Raw genomic sequence first — 17,128 nt, forward strand, 5'->3', positions numbered from 1 at the left:
GATAATCTGGTCGCACTGAACGCCAATGAACATAAACAACAACAACTTTATTCAAAGAAATTAAAACGAAAGTAAATGAAATTACAAGAAATACAGTGAAGAAACAAATTCACAAAACCACAATCAAGCATCAACCGAAGACAGCTCCTGCAGATGGCCTGGCAGAGCATCACCGGAGATGACACCCATCCTTGTGTCCATGGCCTTGGGACTTCAGGCTGTTCTAGATTGCAAATGATTTGCAGCAAAGCATTGAAAAGTGACAAACTGATTCATGATTATGTTAGTTTACTTGTGGTTCCTTGGAAAGATGGAGGCACATATAAATTGTGTTGTCTATGCCATTTACCTGATTTGGATGCAAATACCCTCAAATCATCTTTGCTAAATATTGTTAAGAAAAAAACAATAATCAAGGCTAGGGATTTTAAAAGTGGGATAATTTCACCTAATAACTAGGGGAAGTTGTTTTGAGAGCGTTCTTCCAAATGAATTAAAATCCGACTTCCGGCTTGTGGGTAGCAACACTGGACGTCTGTGAAGCCGCCATTTTGGAGCGGTACTTTCGAGCGGTTTATCGACACCGCAGTATTCCCAAAGATATGCCTCAGTACTGTGCTGCGTTGGGTTGTGTGAATAAGCGCACGGTGGAGACGAAAGCCAAGAAAATCATATTCCATAAGTAAGTATACAAAACTCGAAGGATGTGACTTGACTTGTCAATTTACTACAGTCACATTTAAATGGTGAAAGACGCTAGCATCCCGGTAGGCATTTTCGCTTATAAAAGTCGGTCTTCTCTCATATCTGTTACAAAAAAGAAAGAAAGGGAAAAAACAACAACAGCCAGGTTCATTGGAAGACGGAACAGGACCATTGCTGTTTGATGCACGGAATTTTGCGGATACGCGTCAATAAAACAAAGCGGATATAAGTGTTGGGATTCTCCCACGTCAAGACTCATCCCGGGCACGCGTTTTGTTGATGTCCAAAAAGTGGGTCTCATTAAGTCTAGACGTGAGGAGAATTCATGATCATTCAGAGACTGGCAAAATTATGGAGCGATAATCCCCCCTAAAAAATGTTTTATATATACCATACGTTTTATACATACCATAACAGTGAGCGAAAGCTTTGTCGTTGTAGTTCAAGTCAGTTGCTCAGTGGTAGTAAACTACTATTTGCCTATAGCGCCGTTTGTTTACAAACATTATAAAAATGTATTTTTGAAGGTTTTGTTTCTCTCCACATAAGCAAGTCTTCACCAGGACAACACGTACTTCCAAGAAAGCTTGCGAGTCGGTGGCGACCGTTGCTGCAAAGAATGTTCCACCGACCGAACCACCTTTGCCACCGTCACAGCCATCCCAGCCTCCTCCTGATGTTGTAAGGATACATTGAGTGAGTTAATTTTTTTTGTGGTAATGCACATTTGCCATTGCTCCGTGCCAATGAGCACGACATCATCAGGCTCCAACATCTTGAGAAACCTGAGCCCTCCAAATTTTAAACGAGGATCCCTATTTTAGGACCACTGCTATGCACTGCCTGCATCTCCCGCGGGTCTCAAGGTCCGACTGACGGACGCCTTGACGAGGGTGGAGAATCTGGAGCGTGAATTGAGGAACGTGAAGGACAGAGAACGGCGGGCCAAGTGTTTGGGCTTTTGGAGGATCCGAGGGGCAAGAACCTCATTAACAAAGAGCTCCCAGAGAAGCTGGATTCGTAATACGGTGAAGTGACAAATGATTTTGTTTTTGAGCTTGCCATCTTTGTCTGGCTTCCTAAATGGATTTGGCCCTTGTGTCATGACTTAGTTTTTATGAAGTACAGGACAATATTTACGACTGCCACCCACCCCTCAAAAAAAAAAAAAAAAAAAAATCGAGGCTGTAACAAATTGATGGCAGGTCGTCACTGATGTGCACCCCCAGGAATCTTCCACGAGCATTTCATATTCAATATAGTTCTGTTTGAATCACAGGTCTTCCGGTCTACCTGCTGTCCAAACAGGGCAACGACTACACTAGAGACCAGCGAGACTTTGCCCTCACTCTCCACTTGCATGGTCCAAAAGCTTACAACTACCTGAGAAAGTCTCTCCACCTCCAACTACCACACCCGCACATGCTCCAAAGGTATTGAAACTCTACTTTGAGAAACTCCACCAAAAAAAAAAAAGCAATCAAATAACTTTTCCTGTCCGAATAAAAGGTGGATGAGCTCCGTCGACGGCAAGCCTGGACTTGATTCCATGTCAGAAAGAAATGATGAAAAGTAGCAGAGGATGAATGTGAGCCTCTCAACCAAAATATAATGTAATGTGTTTAAAAGATGTGGATGTGGCTCCCCTATCAGAAGACAACACAGGAGTATCATGACTTTGCTGGAGTTTTTAGAACAGGATGGACTTCTAAAATGTGCATAGTGTAAATAGGATTATGAATACTAAGTGCAATTTCTTATTTGTTGGTTTTTCTTCCACATAATTAAAACAAAAAGCTAGATTTTTAAGAGCTGCTGCCTTAGCTTTTCTCTTTCTTGTCAGAAGACGTTGTTAAATCAGAACATTTCAAAGCACTATCTGGGAAGGAGTGTGTTGAGTATTGTCGGTTGTAGTTTGAAGCGGGGCAACTATACGAAGATACCGAGCTATTTCATACTTGTTTATTTATTTATTCATCCCACCACACGAGAGGCACACGATGTGAGGAACAGTGCGGTTCTACACATCCAAGCAATACTGCTGACAATGTTACGTCACAAACTCAACTGACCTGCGATTATCTTGAGATTTTATTGGCTGTCGCTGCTCCTGTTAAATGTTGTTTTTGTCATTGTTTATGGGCAGGAAGGAAGAGGTCAAGCGACACGCATACACACAAGAAGCTTGTGACCATATTTGTAATTTACGATTGGCGATGCCGTCCCAACACTTTGCTTGCACCCTAAGCCGCTTTGTTAAAAAAAAATTACCAACAATCCTGTTGAAGCACTTTCACTCAGATACACTAAATAAAGCATTGCAGCTATTCCGTTCTAATATAAAATTGTATATAGAAAGCGTCTGATCAAAGCAAATTGAAGAACCGTATTAGTGGAACGAGCAACCCGCATATCAACTTCAACGTATTTGCGCTAAATTTATCTTTTGTTTGACGTTTCACAGAGGAGGAAAAAATGCAGTTTATGCTTTCAGACTGTCAGAAATAAGATCGAGGGAAACAGTAGTAGCCCATTTATGGGTACAGGCTACACTTAATAAAAATAGGGGACATGACACATAGCTGTGAGGCTGAGGAGCGTCCATCGTCATGTTGAGGCGAGGTTGGAGCCCATGAACCAACGGAGCCTGGTGCTCCTCCGAGAAGGAAAGAACACTCCTTCGCCCCTCCCTCCCTCCTGCCCTCCCTCCTTCCTCCCGAGCGCCTCAGCTTTCACCTTCTCCGCGCAGGCAGCCTCGCTGGTTTTCCCGGCCGAGGCAGGACGCTCCCCTCCATGTCATGAGATAGTCAGCAAAGTCGGTCCCGACACCCGCCTGGGCTGCTTTTACCACAGCTTGGAGTTTGTTTCCATAAAATAATGCCATGGTTGCAGGAGTGCACGCTTCTGCTTCGGCTTCTGCTTCTGCTGCAACACTTTGTTTTCTTCCTGGAAGGCGGCCACCAAGACTTGAACTTCTCTCTCCTTGCAGGACAAGGTCAGTGTGCTGCTCATTCACACCTCAACTCAATCTATTTCAAAGTAAGCTGGCGCTCAGTGAGCACCGACTGCCTGAGGGCTAGGGCAAATCCAGATATTTTCACTTCAAGCTACTTTTTATAACACCAGTTAGCACAGAGCAATGATTTTAAACCATTCTGATGAATTTATTATACGTGTAATTCAAATAATGTTTTTTTTTTTTTTAACCCCATGACCCCAAACTGTTCAATGCAGCAACATACACTCTTTTACTGTTGTTGTTGTCCCACCACTTATTTCAATTGTACAGGTGCTGTGCCTCAGGCAGGGTCCGTCATCCATCCTGTGAGAACCAACGCTGACGGAGAGTTCCTCTCCCACTCTCTGTCCCACCACTTCAAGGATGGGCGAGTCAGGCGAGACCTCAGCGCGACGGCGGGGCCCGTTTACTACAAGCTCAACTACACTGGACGAGCTTTGATGCTCAATTTGACGCAAAACCATCAGCTCCTTTCGAGCGACTACGTCTTGGAGACGCGTAACGGCATCGCCGACAGGACGGAAAGTCGGCGGACTCCCGCCGGGTCGTCCTGCCATCTTCTCGGCACCGTCGAGGTCTCGGGCGTGAAGGGGACGGCGGCCGTCAGCACGTGTAATGGGCTGGTAAGGAACCTCCATGCAAGTCGATGCGTTAACTACTGTGTGATTGGCTAGCTGTTAGTTGAGAGTGAATTGCATCATGTTTTGCATTAGGCCTTGGTTCCTTCGTCCCCAAACAGTATGGTGTGTGTTAGTTTTCCCCTTCAAAGAGCCACTTCCCGACACTGTTTGCAGAGCGGCCCCTCAGCAGACACTCTGACGTCTGTTGTCGATCCTCATCGACTCACCACGAGACCCTTTCCTGTCCTCTTGGTCTCACTTTCGCTCTATCTTTGTCACTGAAAGCCAAACCAGTTTGCTCCCTTGTCCCTTTGAGGGATGGCTTCCATATTTTCATCAGTTTGAAGAGCTCTGGTCAGCGCGAGGAAACGTAGAGTATAGTGTTAGTCTCGGGCCAGAAAAAGAAAAAAAAAAAACACAGCCGCAACCCAGGCTCCGTGGGGTGACCGTCTGCCTCGACCAGTTGATTTGAGATGGAGCGATAGAGTAAAGGAACAATGGGACGAAAGACAGCAAAAACAGGATGGATGAAGGGACAGTGGGCACAACAACAGCTGGTTCAACAATACACTCGTGATGACGAGTCGACCCCAAACATCAAAATATAACCTAATTTTTGCACTTGGTGCGTTTATGCTAACGGTGATAATTAGCCAAATAGGTGTTGGAACTGAAATAGGTTCAGATCATCAAATACTGCAGTGTCCAGAAATAAGGCAGAGAGGCAGAGTCTGAGAACCGGAAACATTTAGAAATAGTACACGGGATGTGATAGGATGGCACTTTTGGTGTGCTCCATTGGTTCACTGAAGCGTGGAACCCGTGTCTAGGTATTTAACATCTTCACTGATTTTCAAAATGTCAGGTGCCTCATACAAACCATACCACACACATAATCTTGCGTCTACGGAGAATCGTCTTTATTCTTCAACCTGAACGTCCGTCGTAGTAGCAAGACTCACGTGGGGGCAGCACAGACCCAGACTGCCGAAAAATAAAAAGAACCAGATCTGCAATATTACAGTTTAATTTTCATAGTTTTTGACAAAAAGAAAAATTATATATATGCATATATATATATATTTTTTACTTTGAGTTTAGTACAACAATGTGAAGCTCCTTGTAGTTTAAATGTTTAAAGTTTAAATGACTTAAAATGCTCAAATTCAGCCTGATTGTCTGTGTGTGTGTGTGTCATTTTCCTTTGGCACAAGGGTTTGGGAAAAGAAAAAAAAAAAAAAAACCTACAGGCACAAAGGCAATAAATCAGCGATGCTCGACAGCTTTTTGATAAAGCTGATAAAATGATGTGTAGCAGTCTCGTAAACACAGATACTCTCTGTTTCCTATGAGCAGAAGACAAAGTGACATTTCTTTGAGCAAATTGTGCTCCTCTCCATTATATGAATCGGTCACAACGGCTGGGTGAAAGTTGTTGAGATTTGCCTTTCATGTTTTTTGTGTTTTTTTTCACGTTTTCCATAGAAGCTTAGCCATTCCCTGAGGCGCACCGCTAAACAAGTCCAAACAAGTTTAGACCTATTACACCAATTTCTTCTCTCTCTTCTGACACGTAGATAAATGAAAATAGTTTTTGACCCGACAGAAAGGAATTCTCCTGTAATGATCCCCTCCACCTTATTAGCAATAGCGATCCTCTTAAAAGGCGCTCATTGTATAACGAGCAACCCCTTCCCCTCTACCTGTTTCCCCACGAATAAGTTCTAGAAGGTCACCAACAGCCAAGACTTGAAACTCACAGAAGTAGGAAAGCGCCGTTAAGCGGTTCCACATGGTCGTTGTATTTATCGTGTTATGGTAACCTCCTGGGGTACCGCTACCTCATACACAAAACACACTTCCTCCGGGTTCCAGGGATTAACGGCCCGACCTCATACTTTTCTCGGCCCAAGAGTCGAAAACTGACCAAATATTCATGCAATAGTTAGGCGGCGCCCGTTTGAGTTAGCGTACTTACTGGCGCGCGTAAACGTACTCGCACACTGCCATTAAGTAGAAGTACTAGTACCGATTCAACGACTGAATTGAGAAGTACAAATGGAAAATGTACCTTTCAACAATGACCTTCAAACATGTACAACAGATTTAGAAACAAATCTTTGAATTCACTTCGCCGGGTCTCTAAGTACAGGAGCAAAACTATTTGTTCGATGTTGTTGCACATGATCATTTGCGGAGCTCAGGTAGTGTCAATAAAAGAGCACGCAAGCCCAGGCGTAGTACATTGGCTTTGCAGATCTTCTGAATCACGCAGAGCAACACGTGTTTGGATGGGCCTCCCCGTGGCATTCCTTCCCGGCCCGGCCCGGCCCATCTGCACTCCGCCACCTGCTTTGCTCTTTGCAGCCAAACACCGAGCAGGGCAACCACTTTTCTCCCAGCGTATTGATTGTTTCTATGTGTTTTGCTTTGCGAGCTTTATCTGCTAGCGTGAGAACCTGCTGACAATAAAGGAGACTGTGAGAGAGCAGTGAAATCAGCTGCAAGTTGTGCCTCTGGGAAATAGCCGTCACTTCACTGAGGACTGATCAGATTACATGCTTTGTGGATGAGTCCATCAACACTGATAGCCAAAGGCCGTTCTCCAAAGATTTCCCTCCCTATTTCATTTCTTCTCACTTTGGGTGGGGATGCCAAATAAAAGGCAACCTTGTACAGCAAAGCCACTTGAAAAATGAATTCAAAAAAATGCTTAACCTTGTTCTAACGTTTATTATTCCATTGCATGTTGTTTTAACGGAAATAAAATCAGCGTTGTTACATAATTACATTTAATTCAGTAATTCTTTTGCAAACCACTCATCACTACTACCACAGAGGTGATATCTATGGGTAGGGATAATAATCGATTGTCAAGATTTCTCTCGATTGTGTGAACTTGTTGATTAATCGTGTCTTGAAGCAACCGAGATAAATTTGGAGTCTACTTGTTGTTTCCTGTCTGAAAAAGAACACCTACACAAACGTCCAACTTAGCAGCATTGCTCTGCTCTGTATGACAATTGCAATGATTTAGTAGTTGAGAATATTCAGAAAGTATCTCCCACCCACTAGAAAAAATAAATAAAATGCTGACTCGTGCATTTTTTATTTGAGGCCTATTTTACAAAATTCAGATCAACAGGTGGACTAACAAAGTCCAAAGGGACTGCGCCTCCCCAAACGAACTTCTTGAACTGCCCCAAAAAAGGAAAAATGATATCCGGTGCACATGAACATGTTGGGGGATTTTTTTTTTTTTTTCCTCCCCTCCTCACACAAAAGTGTCCAGAATGACCTAAAAACTGGAATGGTGCATAACTGGAGCGCAGCAGGACACGGCACATGGCCTGATTTCTCACAGCTGCTTTTGGCACGCTGGAGAAACTAAAGTACTGTAAAAGTGTACAAATCAACTCTCAATTGTATCAGAGTAAATATTTGTTCTTAGTACTCTCAATCAAGCAATCATGCAAGCAAATGACAGATCCTAAAATATCTACCAAAGTACAGCAGCAATGTATTTGTACACGTTTTAATCTCTGCTGTCAATCGAAAGCGAGGTTGACTTCACTTTATAAAAGCAGCATTATTGCTATTTCATCCTATTATATTCTCTCAGTCTGCATAATTTACTTCCATGCAAGTGACTTTAAAGCAGTCCGGGCTTGTTTGGACCCAACACCTAAACGCAACGTCCGCACACACTATCGAGTTTATGAAGAGCGCCTGCAACCTGGGCCAGATGTGAAAAAGACAAGGTGTGAAGTCCCCCCCTTTAAAGAAAGAAAGAAAAAAAAAAAAATCCCAAACCTTCTGAAACATTTTGTTTGTGCTAGAGGGCGCGTCTATGAACTTTTTATGTGCGCGCGTTTGAAAAGAAAAAAAAAAAAGCACTTGCACACCAGTAAGAACTTGCATTTCATACTTGGCGAGACGTTTCTTTTTTGCAGACAGAATGTGCCTGCGGGGAAAGAAAGAAGAAACGGAGGATGTCTCGTAGCTCACCTGATGAATAATGATGAACCTGACTGCATGAGAAATGACCTTTTTCTGCTGGCGTTTCAAACTTCACGTCGTAAAACAACCAAGCTATGTCACGGGCTCGTAATCACTTGGGCTCATTTCTCCCAAAACAGAGAGGCTTCTTCTCCCTACCCGAGGGCCACTTCTTCATTGAGCCGCTCCCTAAATCTCCATGGGATCCTGCAGGTTCCCCAGAGCCGCACATCATCTTCCCCAGGGTTGCCACGGTAACGCACAGGGAAAAACGCAGCGCCGAGGGTAGACGGGCACCCAGCCCGTGCGGAGTAGCAGGTATTTATCGACGCAGATTACTTCCTGGTTCACGCACAGTGACAATGGCAATATCGGGATTTGCAATTTTAGCTCATCCAAAAATGTATTTGGATGTCAAAAAGTGGAAAAAACAACTTTTTGTATGGTACCGTATTGGTTTTCACTTTTCCGCCTCAGATGGTGACTCTGTGCGTGTGGAGAGGGAGAGAGAGCAGTGGGAGAGGGAGCACGGCCCGACGCAGTCCCGCTCCCGGCGCTCGGTCAGCAGGGAGCGCTGGGTGGAGACCATGGTGGTGGCCGATTCCAAGCTCATGGATTATCACGGCAGCGACAATGTGGAGTCCTACATCTTCACCATCATGAACATGGTGAGAGCCACAAGTATTTTGCGACATCATTTTATTCCCATTCTTGATCTCTGGAGTGCATTTCAAAAGGGTTAATTAATGACACTTTGCTCAAATGTAAAGTGGTCAGCTTTCCGCCGTCACTGAACGCATCTTCAACGAACAGACAGATGAGCAAAGATGTTATTTCATTTCTCACTTGATGGCAACTCAAATGTTTGTACACAAAAGGTTTTCACCAATACTTCCCTTTGAATATGTCGGCAAGGTGGCGGGTATCTTCCACGACGCCAGTATCGGCAACGCCATCCATGTCCTCTTGGTTCGTCTGATTCTGCTACAAGGAGAAGAGGTAGCCACAGCGATTATATATTCCTATATATTTTTGGATTCTATGTTGAGAATGAATTCATGCAAATTTTTTGTTTTGATGTCATGTTTGTCCACACAGAAAGGTCTAAAGATCGCCCACCATGCAGACACCACTCTGTCCAGCTTCTGCGCCTGGCAGAAGAACTTAAATCCACAGAGCGACACGCATCCAGCCCATCACGACGTCGCCGTGTTGGTCACCAGGCAAGCGAAACACAAGACACGGTTTGAAAAGGAAGCGAGTGTTCCAAATGTTCCTCGGCCTGGCCTGTGTTTGGACATCCCAGGAAGGACATCTGCGCTGGAATGAACCAACCCTGCGAGACCTTGGGCTTGTCTCACCTCTCTGGGATGTGCCAGCCGCACCGCAGCTGCAACATCAACGAGGATTCCGGCTTACCCGTGGCCTTCACCATTGCCCACGAAATGGGTCATAGGTGCGTCTTAAACGACGGAAGAGCATCTCACGCGTGCAGTACCAGCAAATTGCAGCTGTTCTTCTTGCGGGCTACGCTCGAGCACAGCTTTGGAATCCATCACGACGGCCAAGGGAACGACTGCGAGGTGGGAGGGAGGCACCCCTTCATCATGTCCAGACAGCTGATGTACGACAGCTCGCCTCTCACTTGGTCATCCTGCTCCAAGGACTACATCACACGCTTCCTCGAGTGAGCTCACTTTCGGTCCTTTGGCGACAAATTCGTACAACAACAAAAAAACTCCATTATCTTTCAGTCGCGGATGGGGTTTCTGCCTGGACGACCGTCCTTCCAAAAGAGACCTCACCACCCCTCTGGCACGCCTTGGCGTTCGCTACACAACGCACCACCAATGTCAGCTCCAGTACGGGCCCAACGCTACCTACTGCCACGAGGTGGATGTAAGTGCACTCATGAGATCAAAAACGTGAATACCTGCGCTGAGCGCAGCTTCCGGTGTAGACTTACGTACCTGATGTAATCCAGAGCCACGTCAGCACATGAAATCGTCCGATTTCTGTCATTCCTCAGAACGTTTGCCAGATTCTTTGGTGCTCCGTGAACGGCTCCTGTCGCTCCAAACTGGACTCGCCCATTGACGGGACTCGATGCGGGCCGGAAAAGGTATCGGCGTCCGACCGCTTCGGGATGGCGCCGGCTTGTGGTTGTCCCCTCATCATCAAATGTCACGTGCTTTGGCCTCAGTGGTGTATCTCCGGAGAGTGCGTGATTGTGGGCAAGCTGCCCGAGACGGTGAACGGAGGCTGGGGGCAATGGGCGACGTGGTCTCACTGCTCCAGGACTTGCGGCACTGGAGTTCAATCAGCCGAAAGAGAATGTAGCAACCCAAAGTAAGAGCGTATTTTACATTGATGTTTATAGTTGCGACTCCATGACATCACGTGAGCCGTGCCCTCAGGCCAGAGTTTGGCGGCAAGTACTGCACTGGTGAGAGGAAGCGCTATCGGACGTGTAACACGAGAGCCTGCCAGAAGGATAAGCCCACCTTTAGAGAGATGCTGTGCAGCGAGTTTGACACCGTGCCCTACCAAAACGAGCTCTACAAATGGATTCCTGTGGCTAACCCCTGTGAGTACTCACGCGGACCCCACGCATGCAAGTTTTGGCAAGTTGTGGCCATGTGTGTGTCTTCCAGTAGGGGGCAGCATTCACAATGTAATCGCCACAGGTGTATCAGACCTGTTTAGGTCATTTTAGCGCCCCCGAAAGATTGTCATCATAAAATATCTTGAAAATAAAATCTCGAGACTTCACCGTGTAGCCCACTTTTGCTTGTTTTCATGAAACATACTTGTAAAATATTCTCCCCCACCGGCTTTTACAGTAAACCCTTGCGAGCTCCACTGCCGGCCCGACAGCGAGTATTTTTCGGAGAAGATGCTCGACACGGTGACGGACGGAACGCCGTGCTTCATGAACAACAACTCCAGAAACATCTGCGTCAACGGAGTGTGCAAGGTAGTGTGGCTGGGTAAGAAAGGCTGGGGAGGCTGAATAGCAAGTTACCAAAAGCTTCCACAGATTCAAGTTTCTCTTATGTAATCGGCCTCAGCTGACGTTTACCCACGCCTTTTGTCCAAAGGAGGTGGGCTGCGACTACGGCATCGACTCAAATGCGGTCGAGGATCGTTGCGGAGTGTGTTTGGGTGACGGCACAAGCTGCAAGACGGTCTACAAGTCGTTTGAGGAAGGAGAGGGCTTCGGTGAGATTTTCAGACTCCATTTATTCACATCAATTCACCCGTGTAGGTCAAGGGTCAAACTCTCAAGTGTAACTCATCGTCCCGACTGAGCAAAGGTTACTTTACAGATAAAAAAAAAAAAAAAAAAAAGGCCCTCGAAGGTTAAACAATGTCCCTCGTGCCAATGTTCTCTCCCTCTGTTGTTGGGCACAGCATCTTTCTCAGATAACCAGCCAGATGTGTAACACTTCAAAGGCGTAGACATAAGCGCAAGAAAGACACACACACACACACACACACACGCACACACACACACACACACACACACACACACACACCTTCCCACAAACATCATTAAACTCCACAGAGCCACTCGCAGTTACTTGCTCCTCCGCCATTCACAGACAATAAAAAGCAGAGACAGGGCGGCAGTGCCCCCCACGCCGAACACACACTAGCAGCCCACCCTCTATTAAAGATCAGAGAGAAGCAGCCACGGTGGCCCATCCATTACTTCGCCCCCCACCCCCATCTATGGCAGGGTACGTGGACGTGGGGGTGATACCTGAGGGGGCCCGGGACATCCTGGTGAAGGAAACTGAGGAGGCAGGTAATTTCCTGGCGCTGAGGAGACAAGGCTCGGAGGACTACTTTCTCAACGGCAACTACATCATCCAGTGGAACGGGGAGTACCAGGCCGGTGGGACCACCTTCTACTACCAACGTAAGGGGAACATGGAGAACCTCACCGCGCCTGGACCCACCAAAGAGCCAGTCGTGTTGCAGGTAGGCCCCCCTGTCCCGACTTGAAATGCGTCAAGACCAACGTCTGGATGGATGGATAGGTAGAAGAATTGACGTGCCGTTGTCCAGTTGTTGTTTCAGGAGAAGAACCCTGGCCTCCAGTACGAGTACACTATTAGGAAGAGCAAAGAGACAGGAAATGAGGTCATCGAACCCATTTACAGGTGGAGACATGGCGCATGGACAGACTGCAGCACCACTTGTGGACAAGGTCAGGCCTGTCATCATCGTCATCATTTCAAATATTTTGAAAAGATGAATGGTGAAAAGAAATGCTAGCAATAGCTTGAAGACAATTTAAAAATTTCAGTGCTGACACGAATTTGATTTGTTCTCGCGGGCCGCACAGAAAGATGCGGCGGGCCGTATCTGGCCCCCGGGCGCCTTGAGTGTGACGTCCTCCTGTCTGTCTCAGGTGAACAGCAGCAGCCCGCGCGCTGCTTCGAGACGGACGTCGGCGTCGTAGACGAGTCTCTGTGCGACCCAGAGGTCCGTCCGCAAGACAGACAACGCAAGTGTAAGAACATGGATTGCCCCGCCAGGTCGGTAGCGTCGAATCCTCCTGATTAGCGGCGTGCCTAACTCGACAGTCGTCACCGCTGAGTTTCTGCCTTGGTCCTCAGGTGGTGGGTGGGAGGCTGGCAGCAGTGCTCGGCCGCCTGCGGATCGGAAGGTTTGCGGAAGCGTACTGTGCTCTGCGTCCGCACCGTTTCCGGTGAGGAGAGGGTGCTCCATCCCGCGGAGTGCAAGCAGCTGCTTAAACCTAAACCCCTCGTGCCGTGCAATCGAGACATACCCTGCGGACAGGACTGGCTCGTTGGACTCTGGGAAGAAGTAAGTCGGACTTCTCTCCCCTTCCCGTGTCATTGGACCATATGGTAACGACTCCTCCGTCGTCTCTCCAGTGTCCGGTGACATGCGGAGGAGGCGTCCGTTCCCGCAATGTGACATGTGCCTTAGCGCCCCAAAACATCTGCGACCTCGCGACCAAGCCTCGCACCAGATCGCTGTGCGCTCTACAGAGCTGCCCCAGTTCGAGTCTTCGGCGACAACCCGGATCTCCTCCAAAATACCGCCGCGTTTACCCACCACCAAAGAGAACCCCCCCCAAGCCTTCCTCCACCACCACCGGCGCTCCCACGAGCACCTCCGCCACACCTACGACTAGGACCACATCACTCACCTCTAAAATCCCCTTCCTTGATGTGGAGAAGACTAACAAAAGAGGGGAAAGTCCAAGAGTAGCAAAGATAGAACCAGAGGAGATCTTGGACAGCGAGGATGGAAGCACACCCGATGCGGTGACGAGCGTTCCGGGTTATGACTACATCGTACAAGAGAGGACATCGGTGGAGCAGGAGGACGAGGAGGGGATCATTGACCTGGACGTCGGTACCAATTGGCTCCCAAATCCTCTTCAATCAACCACGGCGATGCCGCATGTCGTTTCTGCAGCCGCTTTACAAACAAGTAGTCCTGGCCCGCAGCCAACCACAGAAGCCGCCACATCTTCCTCCTTCAGCCCACACACTACTGCCGAGATCAGTCGCCACGGCACCCCATTTGCCGTTGGTCTAACTACACCCACGTTAAAGTCACGTTGGGTTCCGCCCAAAAGCGGCCTCCGCACAACGCAAGCGCCGCTCAGCACCACGATAAAGGTGATTAAAACAAAGAAGCCTGCTGTCACCCCCGAGAAGAACGCCACTGCCAAAACAAGCTCAACCCGGTCCAGAGGTAACCGCTCCAGGAACCAGAATCAACCACCTCCCCAGCGCACTCAGGGTCCAAGAGAGCTGGGTGTGTTTTGGCTCGCAGGAAACTGGAGCGAGGTGGGTGCAAAATTTACGACCGTCGTATATCATCCCGTTTAAGTGCTGTGGCAACATTTTTGAAAATGTCACAGTGTTCTAACCCTTTAACAACACCTCTTATGTTCTCATGCATGACCATAAACGCTATGTAGAGGCTTTTAGAAATAATTCTTTCTATATATTAAACGGAAACTTTTTGTTTAGTTTTTTTGCATCAGGCTTGGATTGTGTTGATTTGTTGAAGACCACTCTCCCGAGAAGAATGATCAGTGGAACTCATTCATCCGTTTTAATTGACGCTTCCTTCAAAATAGACTTGTTTTCCCACCCCAGTGCTCAACCACATGTGGAATTGGCGCAATATGGCGAAAGGTGACGTGCAGTTCCCAGAAGGACGAGGACTGCGCCGGCACCAAGAAACCCGAGCCCGCTCGCACTTGCCGTCTTCAGCCGTGTGCCATCTGGCAAAGCGGTAGCTGGAGCAAGGTAACATCTTAAATCCAATTTATTTCTGTCGCCGTGTCGGAACTTTGCTCTTGTCCGCAGTGTCCGGAGAAATGCGCGGTGGTAGGAAAGCGCTACCGGGATGTCCAGTGTGTGGATTCCCAGAATCACCGTCCTCTCAGGCCGTTCCACTGTCAGGCGCTGTCCGGCAAACCTGTCAGTACTTTGACTTGCCCCCTCAAGACCTGCGCGGACTGGAACGTGTCACCGTGGGGACCCGTATGTGTCTTCTGTGTTTTCTGCTTGATCCAGCTTGTTCATTTTCAAAACGTCACGTCTGCCCACGTCAGTGCTCCGCGAGCTGCGGCGAGGGAATGCGAGAGCGCTTGGTGTACTGTCCGGTTCCTCAAGGTTGTGGGCCGACACCCAGGCCAAACAGCACCGAGTCGTGCGGCTTGAAACCTTGCGCTGAGTGGAGAGCAGAAGAGTGGGAGCAGGTTTGTGACAGTAACCATAGTACGCCGCTCGTCCGCTAGCCGACATTAGTCCCCGGTAGGCTGTTAGCGTGCCGGCTAACTGATGATGATGATGACTTTGACCCATGCCGCTTGGAAAATCGTATCTTCTGAATTTGCAGTGCTCGGTGAGCTGCGGAGGAGGTCAGCAGCGGCGTGACGTCACCTGCGTGAATGCCCAGGACTCTGCTATCATGCCAGACGGCCTGTGCGAGAAGATGTCCAAACCGGAAGCGCTCAGGAAATGCAACACGCAGCAATGTCGGCCCACCACAGGTTGGTTACACCATTTTTGCGTTTCGACTACGAGTAAGCCGCCTTCCTCTTTTGTCAGGCCCAGTGTGCAGGAAGAACACAATGTCGTCTCGCTTTTGCGACAAACTGAAGCTGTTGGGCCGATGCTCTCTCAGGTCGGTGCAGAGACAGTGTTGTAGCACCTGCGGCTCATAGACGGGCGGGCGGGCGGGCGGGGCGCCTTCCTGTGGCTACTTACTGTACTTCACGACTACGCATAAAACTGTACAAAATACAGCTTCTAATTTCAACTTCTATGAGCAGAATGTACATAATGACATTTGACCTCTTTTACATTGTTAATAACACGCTTGTTTAGTACTCGTTGCGCTTTTCATGATTGCGGCGGCACTGTGCGTAGGGGAAAAAGTTTCAATTGTACTTCTGTTAAGTTGAACTGTGGTGCTTCTCTGGTGTGAAAGTGAGCAAAGAGGCGTTGCAGGTCATCCCTCTCAGGTCCCTCAAACGATGCCTACTGTCTTTGTATGATCTTGTACATAGCAATGTCAGGCATGTGCTTCCACGGCAATAAATGTGACCATTAAAGACACTGTGCTTTGTGACATCCTCATTGTCGGTCGGCTAAGATACTGCAGGATGTGTTACGACAACCCGAGCGGCGCCCGGCTCGGGTTCAGGGATCCCTTTCATCTGGCCCACGGTTCCTCTGCGCCACGGAATGACACAGCAGCGTGTCATTCAAGCCAGGCACTGAGAGTTGGTCAGCAGTAATGGAAGAAGTAACACAATGCTGGGTCAAGGCGGACCTTTGAGGTCTCCAAACAGAGATTGTCCATGTATTCGTTACCGTGATGAAGCAAAATGTGCATTACCTAACACACCGGCCCTTGTTGTGTTACGTCACTAAGTGTCGCTTTATCTGACAGCGATTGCGCAATACGGGCTGAACGACAGAAGATTTTTCCGTCGTCGATTATAATACGACTCGAGGTGAATTGAGTGCTGTGCGTGTGTAGAAGAAGAACATTGTGCGGAAGACATTGAGTGAAGTAAGTGGATTCTCATTCAAAGAGGTCAGACATTCGCATTTTCACTAATATCTATGTCATCAATAGGACCAGTTGCTGCAGAGGAAAGCCAAGCCTTGATGACTCCATCCAGTATGTGACCAGTAAGTAAATTGCTTTGTCCTGTAGAAGTTGACACTCAGCAGGGCGCCGTAATGTAAGCCTGTCCCGATTATGCAACAAGCATCCATTGAAGAAAAAAAAAAATAAAAAAACATAACCTTGCCGATTACCAGACATCCCAACAACATAACACTGGGGTCACATGAAATCTTCAAATGTGATAAGAAGAAGGTCGCGGTACAACTGGTTGTATTTTTTTTTTTTCAATTTGTAAATGAAAATGTCACTCTAGTTGCGCGCGTGTGCGTGTCTGGCTTTCCACCTTCAACTGTGATCTCCGAAGAGCCCTTTTAAATCCAATCCAAGCAGACTGTGACAAAAACATGTCTGGAACATGTGCAAGCTTTGTAGCAAAAGGTCCAGCCAGCGTGGTGGCTCTCATCTGGAGCCCATCAGGTTGCATATCCCCAGGCTCCCAGACTGGCATCCCTGTACCAGACCTGCTCCTTTATTAAAGCCTCAGCCTCCTGTGACCCGGCGCACACACAGCGGGCCTCGGGGTAAGCTCACACATGGTTCCCATAGGTCACTTGGCTTGTTTGCGACTTGCGCGTTTGATTCT

General features: G+C 47.7%; 2 protein-coding genes across 5 annotated transcripts in view; one reads left to right on the top strand and one right to left on the bottom strand.

The window, feature by feature from the left end:
• LOC125993948 (C-type mannose receptor 2) overlaps positions 1 to 17,128 on the bottom strand; it is a 77,936-nt gene that overhangs the window by 35,733 nt on the left and 25,075 nt on the right. The gene's annotated exons all lie outside the window — the stretch shown is intronic.
• Positions 517 to 15,965, top strand: LOC125993959 (A disintegrin and metalloproteinase with thrombospondin motifs 12). 3 transcript variants are annotated; one of them, XM_049763016.2, is made up of 28 exons: positions 517 to 682; positions 1,255 to 1,401; positions 1,530 to 1,733; positions 1,985 to 2,138; positions 2,215 to 3,700; positions 3,995 to 4,347; positions 8,484 to 8,661; positions 8,821 to 9,011; positions 9,259 to 9,342; positions 9,442 to 9,566; positions 9,650 to 9,799; positions 9,887 to 10,030; positions 10,098 to 10,242; positions 10,373 to 10,465; positions 10,547 to 10,692; positions 10,761 to 10,930; positions 11,187 to 11,320; positions 11,445 to 11,565; positions 12,086 to 12,330; positions 12,418 to 12,559; positions 12,764 to 12,890; positions 12,972 to 13,182; positions 13,254 to 14,180; positions 14,496 to 14,648; positions 14,709 to 14,885; positions 14,957 to 15,103; positions 15,244 to 15,397; positions 15,456 to 15,965. In XM_049763016.2, the coding sequence occupies exons 5-28, from the start codon at positions 3,583 to 3,585 to the stop codon at positions 15,569 to 15,571; spliced, it is 4,551 nt and encodes a 1,516-aa protein (XP_049618973.1). In that variant the 5' UTR covers positions 517 to 682; positions 1,255 to 1,401; positions 1,530 to 1,733; positions 1,985 to 2,138; positions 2,215 to 3,582; the 3' UTR covers positions 15,572 to 15,965. The 3 variants fall into 3 exon arrangements, with proteins under 3 accessions (XP_049618973.1, XP_068506271.1, XP_068506270.1); XM_068650170.1 differs by having other exon boundaries at positions 3,659 to 3,700; XM_068650169.1 differs by having other exon boundaries at positions 519 to 682; positions 1,233 to 1,401.

The sequence above is a fragment of the Syngnathus scovelli genome, chromosome 3, assembly GCF_024217435.2.
Source record: "Syngnathus scovelli strain Florida chromosome 3, RoL_Ssco_1.2, whole genome shotgun sequence".
Taxonomy (NCBI): Eukaryota; Metazoa; Chordata; class Actinopteri; order Syngnathiformes; family Syngnathidae; genus Syngnathus; species Syngnathus scovelli.